Source organism: Typopeltis vanoorti, chromosome 1, assembly GCF_054136105.1.
Source record: "Typopeltis vanoorti isolate ZY-2024b chromosome 1, IOZ_Tvanoo_1.0, whole genome shotgun sequence".
In the NCBI taxonomy this organism is placed as follows: Eukaryota; Metazoa; Arthropoda; class Arachnida; order Uropygi; family Thelyphonidae; genus Typopeltis; species Typopeltis vanoorti.
The window spans coordinates 41,571,089-41,589,280 of record NC_143549.1 but is presented as its reverse complement, the minus strand read 5'-3'; the positions used below and the strand labels follow the sequence as shown (position 1 = coordinate 41,589,280).

General features: G+C 36.8%; 1 protein-coding gene across 1 annotated transcript in view; it reads left to right on the top strand.

Moving 5' to 3' along the window:
* The first annotated feature begins 6,405 nt into the window (after positions 1-6,405).
* The window catches only part of LOC150109916 (solute carrier family 60 member 1-like), a 198,264-nt gene continuing 186,477 nt past the window's right edge, over positions 6,406-18,192 (top strand). The window contains exon 1 of the mRNA XM_090397279.1: positions 6,406-7,301. Coding sequence (XP_090253405.1) covers positions 6,847-7,301 — 455 coding nt within the window. The 5' untranslated portion in view covers positions 6,406-6,846. The remainder of the gene's footprint in view (positions 7,302-18,192) is intronic.

Below are 18,192 nucleotides of genomic sequence, written 5' to 3'. Positions count from 1 at the left end.
TTTTTTTTTTTTTATTAAATTGATTTTTTCCTTGAATATTTATGCTACTTTATTTTAGAAATATTATATAACTAACGTTGTTCTTTCTTAAAATATTTCGCAGTAACCGTTCATTTTCATAATTCTTTTCCGTTTTTTTTTTAATTTTATTTCATGAAAATTTAAAAGGAGGCGGAAAAGAATATTTATATATATAGTTCTATTATCACAAAAAAGTTTAAGAAACATTCGTTCCTTCTGAAAACGTCTGGATATGATATGGGGGGGGGGTGATTACTTATGATTTCTGTTATTTAAATAACAGAAAACAGTATATTAGATGTGGCAATTTAAATAGTGAAACCAAAAGCTAAAATATCTCAAAGTTTAGAGTAAGGATCAAACATAATTAAACATATGTTAACGATCTTTGTGAGAGTGAATATCTGGATAAAGGATATTGTTCACTAATGATACGACATTAATGTATACTAAGACATACCTTGAACATTTAGATATTCAGAAAAATCATGATGTTTTGTAATTAAGTGGTTAAGCGATAATGGCCTTAAAATTAACACCAGTAAAAATCAAAATATACGAAGTGTGCTGAACACACTAAATATACTTCAGCTGAACAGATAAAGTAGATCGTCATCTAACTACAAAATGCCATGAAACAATTAATTAATATGATGTACACGTGTTATGTTATATTAATTACACATGTAATTAATATAATGTGCACGTGTTATGTTTAAAAGACATATTGGTGTAGCATTTTATGATGGAGAATACTACAACAATCTACTGCCCTTGATTCTGCCCTGTTTGCAAGTTTCGATATTTTGCCAAAACAGAAATTATTCTTGTACACTTGTATACTGTTTACGGTTTGCGAGAAATTATATTGTAAATTTTTCTGGATATAATATAGATTATGGTTTTGTACTAGAGATGCGTCTCGTTTTCTATGACATACAAAGAAATATTTCAATCTCATTGAATATTAACAATAAGCAACTACAATAAACTGCTGAATTAAATAAAGACACTTCGTACAATGCATTTAAAATAAGACTGCCCAATGATGATAAATAATGTTGGCTTGTATTTTAAACTCGAATTATTATATGTTATGTTATGCTACTTGTTACGTTGCATGCTGTCGTGTAAATACGATCCTAGACCCAGTCATATTTCTCCTATTAACCACTATGGCTATTCATGATGGCTTTGTTCTATGAAGTATAGAAGTTTTACTGTAACGTGAGCATTAAAGTAGCACGTTGTTTAAAGAGAATGAAGTCCTTCAAAGCTGATATTTCTTAGCGAATTACTACGTGGTTCTAAATAGAGTTATAGAAGCGCTTTAAGCGTGAGAAAGAAAAACAGTGAACTATGATTTCTGGTTTCATTTTTCGTGGAACTTGCCTTCTATTTTCTACTTTCACATAAAATTGAGTTCAAATTACTGTTAGTGGACGCACGTAGCTGTACAAAGAATTTGAATTTCACAATATGGAAGGTGTTTTTGTTTTTGTCGCATGACTTGTATGAAAAGGCTTCTATTTCTGAAGTCTGTTGCAGAAAGAGACTTTTGGTCAAATGTTTTACGGAAAATATGAATTTGGTGTGGAGAAATAATGAGTGTAATTCAGAGACAATCAATTCATAAATGAATTAATTTCCTAATTATTAATTATCATTTGTGTTCTTTATCGGTTATCGCTTTTTCTTCAAATGTCTTTGTGCATATCATTTAAAACATAAGGATGCATAACCTATTATTATCTAAGAAATATTATTTAAAAATTATAGACGCGTTTGAATTTAAAATACGAGAGGTTAAACAGAATCGTTATCAACTGTTAATTCGACCCATTATTACTTACGCGTCCCCAGCCTGGAGTCACCCCTCAAGTACAAATATCCTCAAACTACAGAAAGTGCAAAACAAATGTCTCCGCATGATATTAAACGCACCATGGTACGTCAGAAATGTCCAACTCCACCGGGATACAAATATCCCCTACATCTACTCTTTCCTGCAGTCTTCAGCAGTGAAGTTCTTCTCAGTGTCCTCTTCACATCCAAATGAATTAGTGCAACAAGCAGCCAATTATGATGAAACAGACTTCTCAAAATATAGGAGACCGAAGGCCATCCTACTTCCAAATGAAGATCTCTGAATCGCACCCACTCAGGCAGAGCTCTTAGCTCATAAACTTTTCCTCACACAGTAATCCTTATCAGATAGCAGGGAATAAAAAAGCATTTGGCTTCGCCCTTATAGTCAGCAACGTCTTGTGTCTTGCAACAGAATCGTGGCCGACGAATATGATGGTTGATCAATGATTGATCAACGATTTATCTTGTCTTGCAGGGTTATGGATGGCAATGCTGTAGCCAATGAAGTTCTAGCTGAGGTTTGGCTATTACTGTTACCCTTTTGCCATGATCAGAGCTTTATAGCTCAATAACACCTTATCCTTACACTGTCCTCTACAGATAACGTGGAAGATGAAAAGCATTCTTGCTTCGCCCCTTTAAGCCAGTCCTTATAAGGATAAGAAACAGAATCGCGATAGGAGAGTCGACCCTGAGATGCGGTGATTGATTCATTCAATCCAATACCCTTGGAGGGTAATGGATTGATTGATTCAATCCATTACCCTAATAATAATATTATTATTATTACCATAAAAAATATATATATATATATATAAAGAAGTTAATATCTATATTATTCATATGTAGAGTATTGTTGTTTGACTTGATACTCATAATAGAATTAGCACTGAACGTTTCATCAAAATAATGAAAACCGGAGATGATTTTATGGATAATTCCATCGAATAGTTTCTTTAAGCCTTATACATTTTTTCCCGCGAGATGAGGCAGAGGGATCTTCAGAAGCAGTTGAGTGACGGAGACAAAGAACTTTTTCAATCTTATTTGGAGAGAAACCATTATTGATGAAAGTATTTTTAAGAAAAAGAAGTTCATTTTCAATTTCTGTCTTCTTTTAAAGATTTGGCACGGTGTGCTAAAGTAGAAATAATACCAAATTTTTGCGGAGGATTTTGGACCACGTTTCATGAAACGTGGTCCAAAAGACCAAGTTTCATGAAAAAATCTCTTTTACCTTCGAGCTGGAATCCGATGACTGCTCCCATTTCTGGTTTGGATCTGAAGCTTACCAGATGTTCTGAAAGTATTAAAATCCCAATGTTTAGAAATCCCACTCATACTGACAGATACCTTCATGCTTCTTCCCATCACTACCCTCCGCAAAAATTTTGGTATTAAATCTACCTTAGCACACCGGGCCAAATCTTTTCTAACAGAAGAAACAGAAATTGAAAATAAACTCCTTTTTCTTAAAAAGACTTTTATCAATAATGGTTTCTCTCCTAATAAGATTGACAAATTTCTTTCTCTCTGTCACTCAACTGCTTCTGAAGATCCCCCCCCCCCGAGCCTTTATTTCTTTCCCTTACATCAGCTCTTTCACCAAAACTAGCTAAAATTCTCAAGAAATTTAACTTCAGAACTTGCTTCACTACGCTCCCAAAACTTCGCTCCGTACTTAGTAAACCTAAAGAGAAACATCTTCCAACTCAGTTTCCAGGAGTCGACAAGATCTTATGTGATTATGGAAAGCCATACTACGGCCAAACTGCTAAATCCATCCTTCTTCTTCTGGAAGAACACCGTAGCGATATTTCCTACAACAGGACTAGAGCCAGCGCGCTCTCTAGCCACGTTCTTTTCTCCGTTAACTCAGATGAAGGCCGCCGACACATTGTGGAATGGACACAAACTTCTAACATCCATGTGTGCTATGATGAACTTGAAAGAAAGATTGTCCAGTCCAGAGAAATTGCGTTAGATTCTTCCCATATCAATCACTCTGTAAGTTTCAATCTTTCTGAAGCACACATTGCCTCTGTTCAATACTGGCGCACTCGTGACAGCACGTAGTCAGCTTTTATTTGGAACTCAAGCTCGCATTACTGTTTTCAAAATATACTACTGTTTCTTTGACTAGTACTGTTAATGCAATTTTTAAGTCTCTGTTATGTTTTGTATATTTCTTTGATTGTGATACCTGAAGAAGTTGATCCATTCAACGAAACTAGTAAACTAGTAGTATCTTTTTAAATAAACCATGTCATCTCTTTATCTCTCGGTATCAGTCATTTAAAATAATTTATATATATATATATATAGATATAGATATAGATGAGTTTGGATTTTATGGCACAGACATAAGATATACGATATATTTTAGAATATATTTTATTAAACGTAACCTAAAATGTAATTTAGCTGACAAACACCATTTTGTTTATTGTATATTAACTTATAAAATGAATACCAGGGGTTGAAAGGACGTCTCTGAAGGAGAAAAAAAAAGTCCTTTTTAGGACTTCCAGGGTAACAAATGGCAATGCTGTAGCCAATGAAGTTTTAACTGAGGCTCGGCTATTGCCGTTACCCAGCCATGACTAGAGCTTCTTAGCTCAACTAGAGCTTCTTAGCTCAATAACACTCCATCCACACAGATTTACTTCATTCAGATGAAGGGATAAAGAGTCAAGGACTCAGTCCATCGCCCAGTTCTTATAAGAACTATAAGAACGGACGTCTCTGGATGTGCTTCAACAGATATTACTTTTTATCTTCATCTTCATAATAATAAATCCCCTGGATGTGATACCATTCCTGCAGAACTGTTGAAAGCTTTGACTGATCACAATAACACCTACTTAGTGGACGACATTCAGCAAAATTACCTGAATCTTTTAAGCATCGCTCCATATCAATTCCAAAGAAAAATAATGCCCCAAACTGTGAGGATTATAGAAATGTGAACCTAATCTCTTATGTATCTAAAATCATTTTAACCACTATTAAAAACGAAATTGAAAGAACCTTAAATGGCGAACTAAGTGAACAACAGAAGGGCTTCAGAAGAGGAATAGGAACCATTAATGCTATCCTGGAAGTAAAACATACTGGAAAGATCACTTGAAAGAAACAGGAACATATACATATTGCTTCATAGACTTTCAGAAAGCCTTTGATCAAGTAAAACATAAATTATTTAATCTTCTAGAAAAATTAGACTTTCAATATGATAAATAAACCTTGTAAAAATGATTTACTGTAAACAAAAAATACAACTGCTTAATTCTGAAACTTATGAAGTGAATATAAAAAGAGGAGTTAAAGAGGGCTGCATCCTTTCACTAAATCTATTTAATATTTACAGTGATGAAAAAGATTGAAAAACAAATTATAGGAATCAGTATCAATGGAATGCAACAATCTTAGATATGCTGATGAGACCATTCTAATTGCAGCAGAAAGAAATTAATCAAATTACCGCAGCTACTAACTGAAGAAGGTAAAGAAAGTAAAGATATATTAACAAATATATCTTTACTTACAAGTAAACAAATAAAAATAAGAACCACCATAGCTGAAGATGCCTTCGGGAAAAAGAAAGATCTGTCCAGAAGTTCTGTGGGTATCGAGACAAAGAATAGAATGATAAGAACATTAGTGTAGTCGGTTTTCACATATTGAAGTGATAGCTGGGTATTCAAGAAGAGAGTAAAACAAATGATAGTGGCCTTTGAAATGTGGTACTACAGAAGAGCCCTGAAAATCTCATGGACAGAACACGTGACAAATGCAGAGGTACTACAGAGAATGAGAACACAGAGATCTTTATTTCTGGAAATGATCTAAAGAAAGATGAGACTGGCAGGACATGCATTGAGGGGGAATCAGCACGACAGAGGACACTAACAGTTTTAGAGGGAAAGATTATAGGAAGAGGATCAAGAGGTAAAAAACAAAGAAGGTGGTTTGATGATATAAGATCATGGACAGGATCGTGTGATTATGCCGAAACAAAAAGAAGAGCTGCCAACAGAGAGAACTGGAAGAAGAAGACATATATATATATATATATATATATATATATATATCATGTAGCTTCCCCACTATATATATATATAATTAATTAATATATATATTATGTATTATAAATAATATGTATTATAATAAATTAATATATTATAATTATAATATGTATTATAATAAATTAATATATTATAATTATAATATGTATTATAATATAATAAATATTATATATTATAAATAATACATAACTGTATTATTTATAAATGAGTAAAAAAAATGCTTGTGAGCGCCAGAAAAAAAAAAAAAAAGGATTATTTTAAATAATGCGACAATTTAGCAACAGATTCAAGGGACTACTAGTTCACAAAATATTCACTAGATGTCAGCACACAACACTTCATTCCAACATTGGCTATAATAACAAGCTGCTTGTGTTCAATACAGTGACAAACATGGCTGTGGCGTGTTTCTTTTTCCACCGGTTGCTAAGTAGTGGTTGCTAAGGGCGCTTGATGCGAAACTGACAGACCGGATTTGGGCACGCGCACAGATTATTGACGTACGAAACGCCCGCTCGCCAATCTCTGTGTGTGTATATGTGTACATACTGTGGAGTTGTTACTGTATCCGCTGGCAGTTGGCCGAGATGGATTTCGGCAAATGTTGCTCAGCGCACAGTGATCTTGGCTGTCACCAGTCACAGATGTCCTAGCCGCAATCCACTGGTAGCATCCACAGTCCTTCGAGCTCCTCGGAACCCAAGAAAACTTTAAACAAACTCACTTCCGAACATCCATTATCGAAAAACTCCAAATCGCCAAAAGGTCGTTAGCAGAATGGTTCCCGTAACTTCGGTGGATGCATGTTTAGTTCTGAAGCGTACTTCGCACACAAGAGAATCACGTTAGAATCACTATAACATTCACTATGGCTGACCACGAGAAAACCGGTTACGATATGACGGAGATGACTCCGATGGGTCGTAGTGCTCCTGATCGGGAGGGTATTGAACTCAACCTCAATGAACTGGGCGTCCGCAAAGGTGGTGGTGCTGGCGAAGAAGGAGCCATCTCACCCTCTATGAAATCTACAGGATCGGCCGTTGACCTCAGTAGCACCATCCGTGGCACAACATTTCCGGTAACGACAATCCCCACCAAGAGAGACCATTTTTTCGAGTTGTTCTGGCGACATAAGCATACGACCATCACCTTATGTTGCGTCTTCTGGAGTTTTGGGATGTGTGTAGCGTTCTTGGGACCTACCCTGCTGGATCTTGGATGTAAAACAGGCACCACTTTCGCCACCATGTCTTGGGTATTCTTTAGCCAGTCTTTCTTCGTCCTTCTTGGTTCTGCTTGTGGAGGGTTTCTGCTCAGAAGGTAAATATAATTTTTGATATAAATTGCGTAATTTTTTTCTCACTTCTGAGATGTCTTTCCGATATTATTACGTTATTCTGTTCATGTATGCAGATTCTATAGAGCGAATTTCGCAAACGGAAATAGGAAACGCCTACGAAATTTCAGAATTGATAGTAGGAACATATAAGTTTGTAGGTAGTGACCTACGCAAAGATCGATGAACAGAGGGGGGGGGGGGGAGTTGTACAAGCAAGCACAAATGAAACTGTCTTGTAGATAGGGAAATGTAATCGAAAATCAGGAATGAATAGTGAGAAAGAGAAAGAGAGGTGATTCGTTGCTATTATAATAAAAAGAAAGAAATACTATCATTGTTTTATGCTAGCTTTATTTGTCTCCATCAAAACGAGAATAATGGGAATCTAAAAGCTAGCAATACGAAATTTAAAATATCCAAATATTTTGAAGCCTTTCTAAATTCCTTTTAATTCCGGACATACTCCGTGCTATGAAGTCTTTGACCTCAAAGTACATGACACTTGGGCTTCCATTTTGGGTTGAAGACGTCATAGCTTTCCATCTTCGGAGAACAGATAGAGAGAGAGAGAGACTAATGAACAGAGTTTCGTGTCTTTAATTTTTGCAATACTAAATAGTTTATGTTGAAAATTATGTTTATGAGACATCGAAACCTTTGGTAATTTCCTTTGCCAAACTTAATTTGCCTAATTGCCATAAAATTGCAGGTATTTTATCTGTTTATTCATTCAATATTCTATTTTGATTTGGAAAAAGATAAAGATAATTACAATTGTTGAATCTGCGTTGTGCTCTGCCTTCTATCATATATTCCTCAAAATTCTAAACTTTAGGACAAACAGACTCAGTGTTTACGTTGAAATAAATAATGTATGATGTTACAAAAATCTAAGGTCAATATAAATAGTTTCCATAATTTTGGCACATTTTGACTTGTTTTATTTTAGTCATAATTTTATTTTCTTTCCATCTATTTAATCGTATGGTTAAACTCACCTCGTATTATGCCTACCAACTGCCTATGTTCTTCTGGCTAGTTTTGCCTGTTTTGTGGGAAAAAAAAACTAAAGTTTCCAAAAAAAAAAAAAAAAAGGGATGGGTGGGTGGGGGCTGTACTGTATGAGATGGGTAACTCATGTTCAGTTAAAACCTGCATATCAAGGGCTGAAAAAAATAGCATTCATGCTCACTCGTGATTTTTAGCCTCGTAACATATTTCTCCTCCCCAAACTTGATAATATATGTGTGATTATTGGGCTTCATAATGTCCATACAATCTAGAACAGAACTTAATGTACAAAGTGATAAATGAATAAACTAACTCTGCGATTGACTATTAATAAATGATGGAATAGTTTCAGTTAATTATATTTGAGTATTTTAAATATTAAATTACATTATATTAAATTATATTATATAAAAAGTTAAAATTTTTTATAAATAATTTAATTATATTTTATTTAGTATTAAATACAAAATAATTAAATTAGATTAATTTATTTAGTATTTCATTAATAAAAAAATTCAATTTAGTATTAATTTAGTTTCTTATATACGTTACGTCTTGAGTACCAAAACCACCTTGCTTCCACTGAACAATATTTTAATAAAGTTTATGCTATATAGCAGTGGTCGACAACCTTTTTAATATAGGGGCGCAATACTCCTGGCACCATAACGTTCGCGAGCACTGCATTGCCGACTCCTCCTGATTTAAATAATTAAACCTAAAATTACAATTGGCATGAATGGGTTTTGAAATGTCTTTCTATATTACTTTTTTTAGAAATAGCCACAATATTTTGCATAATAAACAAATACATTTGCCATTATGATTGATAAAGCAAGGCGATACATGCTAATTGTTACATGAATATTCTTTTTGTATTCATTTTTTATTTTTATTTTTTGTGGTATTTTATATTCATACATATGTGACAAAAATATGTTGTAAAAGCGAGGTAAATAAAATAATGTTAAAATTTGAAATCTCATTTTTCTTAAAAACAACTAATCATAGAATTTCTAAGCTCTTCATATTAAAAAGGTTGCCGACCTCTGCAAGATGTGCTTAACATTTATGGAAAATACTAAGGAAAGAGGTCTTTAGCTTGCTCCACCTTTACTACGAGTTGCTCATAAGGCACTACTTATGCTTGCATCCGCCGAAACTTTTAGTTTCTATATATTCGCACGAAACTCCTGTAGTTTCTATATTCGGCTATGAAATAATGCTGGATTCAATATTCACTTAATTTGTACCATCATGTATTATATTTGCAGTGTTTTTTCTTTATGTTTTCTTGCATTTTAGCACATATTAGTAATGAATGTATCTCTCAGATATACTGCGATCTACGCTGCAAAATTACCGCTGCGAGCTCCAAAGCAGTTTACAATAATTTCTCTGAGGGCGCACTAAAAATTCACTGTGGGCCCCATGGCGCCCGCGAGCACTGCGTTTCCGACTTCTGCAATATAGTAATCCTAGAGAAAGCACAAAGTCCATAACCGATACTATTTACCTTGAAAATCTCCGCTTCCAAATTTCGTTAAGAGGCAATTTCATATACTGTAATAAAACAGAGGCACAAAGTTCTGCCATCGAGTCCTTCCTATTCAAATCCACTTTATTTCTAATTTTTCATATGTGAAATCTAAACTCCAAAGAGCAAAATAACAACAACCTTGATTTATTTCTTTATAATTTGTCGAAACAGATGACAAAAATGACTTGAATGATATTAAATGTTCTGGACACAGTCATCATAAATCAGTAATGAGGGAAAACATTACGTGATGTTTTTTCTTTTATATATATATGTATGTAATTAATTTTTTAACTTGGGGATACTGTATATTAGGGTTACCAAGTAATTTTATAAGCTTGGTTATTTAACTCCTAATCTCAAGTATGCAAACAAATAAGTTTGAGCCTGAAACATAGTTCAAGTCTAAAGATGGTACAACACTAGGACAACTCATTGTAAAGGTGGGTAAAGATCTGATCACTATTCTTAGTATTTTCCCATAATGTAAAGCACATCTCACTAAAGGATGTATTATATTATGGGAAAATACTAAGAATAGTGATCAGAGCTTTACCCACCTTTACAATGAGTTGCCCTGGTGTTGTACCATCTTTAGACTCGAACTATGTTTCAGGCGCAAACTTAATTGTAAAGATAAAAAATATATATATATATATATATATATATTAAAAAATAATAAAAATATTATTTTAATAAATTATTTTATAATTAATAAATTAAGAACTTTAATTCATTTCGAAATATTACACACCATACTCTTTTATATATATATGTTAATTAATATTAGAACTTGTGCTAAATCATTGTATTGTAGGATTTTTCGACACAGAGATGCGGTGATTAATACCCTTGGAGGGTAATGTTTGGCAATACTGTATCCAATGAAATTCTGACTAAGGCACGGCTATTGCTGTTACCCTCCTGGCATGATCAGAGCTTTAATAGCTTATTATATTGCTGTTACCCTCCTGGCATGATCAGAGCTTTAATAGCTTATTATAACACCTTATTCCTACACTGTCCTCTACAGGTAACGGGGAAGATAAAAAGCATTTTTGCTACGTCCCTTTAAGCCAGTCCTTATATAAGGATAAGGACTATAAATCATTGTATGGGGTTTATAATTTAATTCACGTTTATCTCATTGTATGGGGTTTATAATTTAATTCACGTTTATCTCATTGTATGGGGTTTATAATTTAATTCACGTTTATCTCATTGTATGGGGTTTATAATTCACGTTTATCTAATCTTTGTGAGATGATCATTACTGGAAGTTGAAATTTTCTTTTTAACTTTTACGACATTTAGAAGCTTTGGTCGGTGTAGTAATTGTAATACAATAACTATGGGGAACACCAAGAATATCATCAGTGTTTAAGGCAATGGATATCGATTTACAAGCATGAATTCATTTGAGCACTGGAAATGTAAAAAACGTAATGTTAAACTTCATCAGCATACATATGGATAAGAAGTGGTCAGTCAGATAAGATTATTTATGTACAGGAAAGAGAGAGAGCTAGTGAAAGTGCAGAACCCTTGAGCATCCCAGCATCGATGGAGACGGCATGAGAGGAAACCATCCACTTTGACGAAGGAGAAAAGAGGTGATACCTATTGTATAGAGAAGAAGACAGATCATTAGGTGGAAGTTGTGCAAGTCGATTTCTATGCCAAACAGCTCAAAAATTGATTGAAAATATAAATCCTGACCATTTTACATTCCACGGATTGTGTCCCATAGATGCGTGTAACTAGAAAATCTTTTGCGGATTGAGAGAATTAGAAGCAGAATCTATATTGGTAGACGTATGATTGTTTGCTATCGACGAACTGGCCCATTATTTTCGAGAGAACTAAGATGTGAACAGTTGGACGATAGAATAATAGTTAACTTTATTTCCTTCGTTGAGATAAGCCGAATACAAACGTGCCTCCATGATGAATGGTGGATGGCGGTCAATATAAAAGATTGTAATAACGATATAGGATGGCTGTTAATTTTTGAGTGCAAATGTTAAGCTCAACTAGATGAACAATATCAGTTTCAAATGAATTTGGAATCCAAGGTATTAAGGATTCTTCTGATATGTGTTTTCTGATATTTAGACAGATGCACTACTGTGTTTGATGGAGCATAAATTGATTTGCCTTAGTCGTTTTATTGTATCAAAAACACCAAGGAAAATCAATTTTTCTGCATTTGCGATTTGGATTTGTTGATTTAAGCCATTGCTTTATGAGGGTGGTCCGAAAAGTTCTCGGCCTAATAATGAAAAACGAATTTATAATTTCAAAATTATTTTTGTTTTTCAACATAACCAAACCGTTATGTTGAAAAACCGCATTGTCTGTCGCGAGGGGTACCAAGGGACACGTTCGGGTTTTAGGCAGAGGGACCCGTTCGAATAATTTGTTACAGTGTTTCTTAGACGCCACTCCTCAGCACTCTGCTAGAGAAACTCCATCAATGTGCCCGCTACCTGTTTGGAGAGGTGTTTATGGGCAGCACAAAGACATGGTGGTGCAAAAGAACGGAAATGGCAATGACAATGGCACCAGACTATGGCTTTAGGCAACTGGAACATCTTCACTCTGACAGGGAAGGCGAAGGAACTGGTCAATGAAGCCGAACGCTATCAACTAGATTTAATCGGGCTTTCTTCAACCTGGATGAGGGGTAGAAGCTCTACTACTCTGGTGTGTGCCCGACAATGTCTGCTCAGGTAGGTGTGTGTGGATACTCACAAGCTGATACACTCAACCGGCTGTCAGACTGTGTTGCTGAGTGGATCCCATTGGGGGACGGGTATATATGTTAAGGCTCCAGATGAAAAACCACGACTTGGCTGTGGTGCAAGCCCATGCACGAAATCTGGAGTCAGAATATTTTGCCTTCCTAGTGAAAGTCGATGCTGCTTTTGACAGGGTGGCAGACATGGAATCAGTCCTGCCAATTGGTGACTTCAATGAATACCTTCTTCCAGCATCAAGAAGTCCATAAGTATACCTGGTACAGGAATACACTTGAACAAAGGTCTCTGATTGACTTCTTTATAGTCTCAGCAGACCTCTTTTCTTCAGTGCTGGACGTTTGTGTGAGGAGAGGGGCAGAACTTTCAACTGACCACCACCTTGTTGTCTACACGGCTTCAGAAACCAGATGCTACCATCACCGCTGGTAGGTCTAAGAAGCTATACAGCATGAAATGGGAGGCACTGGAAAATGAGGCTGTGAGGAGGAATTTTGCAGATGGCATTTACTCCAGGTTCAAAGAGATTTCCAAGCATACTCAGTTGTTGAGGAAGAGTGGGAGCTGTTCAGAACAGTTGTCACTGCCTCTTCACTCTCATGCTGTGGCAGAAAGCGGCTCTGTGTGGCAAAGGGGAGTGAGAAAAGGACACCTTGGTGGAACCAAGAGGCCCAAAAAGCTGTCCAGGCAAAAAAGGAGGCCTACCTAACATGACTTAGGATCAGGTCACCTGAGATGCGTTTCCGGTATGCTGAGGCACGAAAAACTGCTGCTGCTGAGGCAGTAAAGACAGCAAAGCAAAAGGCTTGGGAATCCTTTGGAGAAAGATTAGACTCATCCTATGCAAATGCAAACAAAGTATTCTGGCAGACCATCTGCCACCTTCGAGGGAGGAAATCGTGCACAGCAAGGGCAACTAAGGCTTCTGATGGTGCACTGTTAACAACCGAGAAGGATATTCTCTATGGAATGGAGAGAATACTTTGAGAGCCTTCTAACCCAGGTGACCCAGCAGTTGTGGACATCCAAGAGGTGCAGATCGGGCAATGATTAGTCTCACAGTAGAAGAGGTCGATTTAGCAATAAAATCGCTAAAATCGGGCAAGGCTGCTGGTGATGATGAAATTCGCCCGAAATGCTAAAAGCCTTAAATTGAGACTGTATTCTTTGGCTGACTTGAGTGTGTCAGGCTGCTTGGGTATCTGGGCGAGCACCAAAGCAATAGCAGACAGGCATAATAATACCATACCAGTATTCAAGAAGGGAAAACCAGAGAGACTGAAGCAACTATCATGGAATCTCTCTGCTTAGCCTGCCTGGGAATTATATGCTAGGCGCTTGGAAAGAAGGTGCAGGAGCATAGTTGAGTCAAAGTTCCAGGGCGACTTTCGTCCACAGTGTGGCCTTCCTAGTAGAAGCACAGCTGACCAAATCTTCACTTTAAGGCAAGTCTTTGAGAAATCTTGGAAATATGCCAAGAATGTCTACACATGTACTGTGGACTTGGAGAAGGCATATGACCGTGTTCCTTGGGATAAGCTTTGGCAAGTAGTACAGGAGCATGGAGTGGATAGCCAACTATTAGCTGCCATCAAGTCCCTGTGTGAATGCCCGGAGTTTTGGGTCAGGATAAACTGCACAAAGTCTGAACCGTCCACAGTCTCCGTTGGTCTCTGCCAACGGTGTGTTCTGTCACCCCTCCTTTTCATAATATTTATGGACTGGATTAATAGGCACAGTCGAGGCAGTGAGTGTATCAAAATTGGAAGATGTAGCATCGGACGTCTGCTTTTTGCAGACGACTTAGTTTTGTTTAGCTCTTACACAGATGACCTCAGCGGACCCTGGATAGGTTTGTAGCTGTTTGCACAGAAGCTGGAATTAATATTAGTGTGACCAAAACTGAAACATTTGTGGTCTCAAGACAACTATCCCAGTACATGTGAGTGGAGTCCCACTGAGGCAGGTGGAGAAGTTTAAATACCTTGGGTCCATATTCACGAGTGATGGAAAGTGTGACACAGAACTAGATACTCGGATTGGCTCAGCAAGTGCAATATTGCGGGATCTTGGCCGTTCGGTAGCAATGAAGCGGGAGTTAAGCCAGAAGGCAAAGCTGGCTGTCTTCAATACAGTCTATGTCCCCATCCTTACCTATGGTTATGAGAGTTGGGTAATGACCAAAAAAATGCAGACACCAATCCAAGAGACTGAAATGAGGTTCCTTCGATGGGTTCCTGGACTGACAAGACTCGACAGAGTCAGAAACTCTGCAATTCGGGAAACCCTCAATACTCAACCACTGCTACTCCGTGTTGAGAGATCATAGTTACGTTGCTATGGGCACCTGGTCAGAATGCCACAAGAGAGAAGCTCCCCAGCAGGCTCTCTTTGCCAAGCCAGAGGGTGGGAGGCCACGTTGAAGGCCAAGGACTCGCAGGATAGATTATATCCAAAAACCTTGGGTTTACACGTTTGGAAATCCCACGAGAACACCTGAACTTGATGGCGGAGGATCGTGACCATTGGAAGTTCCTCTTGCAGCTGCTTCCCCTAAACCTAATTAGGAAAGGTGGGCCTTGAAGATGAATGAATCTCCCTTAAGACTAATACATTTATTCCAGCGATGCTCCACCATCCCTGAAGTTAGTGGTTCTCAGTAAGATCTACAAAATACTCATCTACAGCCCCAATAACCTCTTGATTCGAAGAAAAACGCTGACCAGGAAGGAAGACGTTTACTTTTGGGAAGAGATAGAAGTCAGAGGGAGCCAAATCTGGGGAATATGGTGGCTGTTCCAACAATTCATAGTGCAGATCCCTTAATTTTCCCATTGCCAAAACACCTTTGTAGGAAGGTGTATTGTGCTGCTGTTTGAATTATAGTGTGTAATGGTGAATCCAAGTCTCATCGATAGTAATAAATCGACGCACAAAATCAGTTTTATTCTTGTTAAAACGCTCCAAGCATTGTTCAGATATTTTCGTGCAAGTGCGTTTTTGATCTGCTGTGAGCAAGCGTGACACCCATCTTGCACAAAACTTTTTTCATTTGCAATTTTTCATGCAAAATATATCCTACACGTTCTTTTGAAATGAATATAGTCTCAGCAATTTCACCACTTAAACTCGCGGTCATCCAATAGCAAATCGTAAATTTGATCAATGATTTCTGGTGTTGTTGCACTTTTTGGACGTCCTTCACGTGGATCATCTTCAAGGCCAATTTCGTAATTGTCGAAAACAACGGAGAAGAGTGCCCATAAACGTTTATGAACTTCGAACGAATTTCTTTTGGCGTTAAACCTTCTTTTAGAAAGAATTTTACAACATTATAATAATCAATTTTATCCATTTCAAGACAACACTTTTGCTTCAGACAGCTTATAAAACAACTATTGTACTTGATAGAATGACTTGCAATTTCATTTCAGATGGATGCTTATGACAGATGTACCAACTTATAAAAAAAATCTGCAGTTTTTCAAGCTATGAGTTTTTTGGGTTTTTTTTAACATATCGAAAAAATGTTATTGCTTTCCGAATTATTTATTTATCCCTTTCCGATTCTGGGAAAGTCTTTGGAAAAATCATCTATTTTACCTTTGTTATAATCCAGAACAGAGCATAGTAATTACTGACTTAGCTTGACAGCAATTCACTGGTTAGAACACATTATGGACAAGTCTCGTTACTGAAATGAACACAACAGTCTTAGTGCTACTAATTAAATACATCTTCATGTATCTATATATGATATATCTAAAAGGGTTTAATTCTTACATTAAAAACTGAAATGTCATAAAAATGCAAAATACAACATCAGGCGCTGAGGTGAAGAAGGGAAGGTAGCGACTGGCATCAGCTAAGTGCAGCAAGCAAAACATCTACTGAAAGAAAATGCTGAGCAGTTGGATGTTATTGATTAAAAATAAATTTCCATAAGGAGCAACATGTTATCCATTCGTTCGTTAAATTACGAATGTAATCCAGGTGAAAGACATAAATTAGTTAGCCCTTATAAGGACTGGCTTAAAAGGGCGAAGCAAGAATGCTTTTCATCTTCCCCGTACTCTGTAGAGGACAGTGCAGGGATAAGGTGTTATTGAGCTATTAAAGCTCTGATCATGGCAGGAGGGTAACAGCAATAGCCGAGCCTCAGTTAGCCCTTCATTGTCTACAGCATTACCATCCATTACCCTCCAATGGTATTAATCACCGCATCTCACGGTCGATTCCCATCCATAATCATACTTATATATATATATATATATATATATATATATATATATATATATATATAATAAATAATAATATATATAATAAAGCTCTGATCATGGCAGGAGGGGCAAAAGCAATAGCTGAGCCTCAGTTACGACTTCATTGGTTACAGCATTGCCATCCATTACCGTCCAAGGGTATTAATCACCGCATCTCACGATCGATTTCCTATCAATCGGTCATTCTAAATTAGTTAGCTTTGAACTTTGAACTTAATTGGTTGATTGACTGAGTCCTTGACTCTTCATACCTTCATCTGGATTTTAGCTTGTGGGTGATGAGATTGCATTCAGGCTGTATCAGCTTTCTCTTGCGATGGAGGATTTCGGTTTTTTTGTTTAAAACGATCTGAGGGCTTGTAGTCCGCTTCCTGTCGAACTAGCTGATTTGGGTGATTATCCGTGATGTGATTGTGAAGAATTTCTCCGCAATGCCTGTCATGTAGGTCTTAATATCTGGAAGATTGGCTTCTTGATGTAACTGGATGTTTCTGATGAACCACGGGGCATTAAATGCCATTCTTAGGCATTTGTTCTAGATTGTCTGTAATAATATTGATGTTGCTTTTAGCTGTGTGACCCCAGGTTGGAGAGGCGTAAGTTAGTTGCGGTCTGATTACCGATTTATAAAGGAAAATTTTGTTGCTTATGCTTAGGAAGCTGTTCCTATTCAAATGTGGATATAGCTGTGCTATGGTCTGACTTGCTTTAGTAGCGACACTATCTATATGTGACTTGAAGTTTAGACGTCTATCAAGATGAACTCCCAGATATTTGGCAGAATTGTGCCAAGGAATGATTTTACCAAAATCGTTCCTTGGCACAATTTGTATACTTGTATTCGTATACTTGTATTCGGTTCTGCTTTACGTCTGGTGAATAGTACTGCAGGGCTTTTGTTTGGATTGATTGCGGTACGCCATTTGGTGTACCAATCCTCCAATTCATTGACTGCTCCCTCTGCAGCTTGATTGTGGCCAGGTGTGGACGGAGGGATCTGGTTATAATGATTGTGTTATCGTCATATAGAGCGGTGATAGATGGGGACAGTTTGGGGAGATCTGCCATGTATATGGAGAAGAGTAGGGGAGATAGCAGAGAGCCCTGAGGGACTCCGGCCGTGATTCTCCTCTCTGTGGATCTGATACCGTTGAGTTTTATTTTACATTTTCTTATTTAGATATGATTTGATAGTAGAACTAGTGGTAATGGAATACCAACTTCGTGTAGTTTAAAAATTAGTCCGTGATGCTCTATCAAATGCCTGAGTGATGTCCAGGAA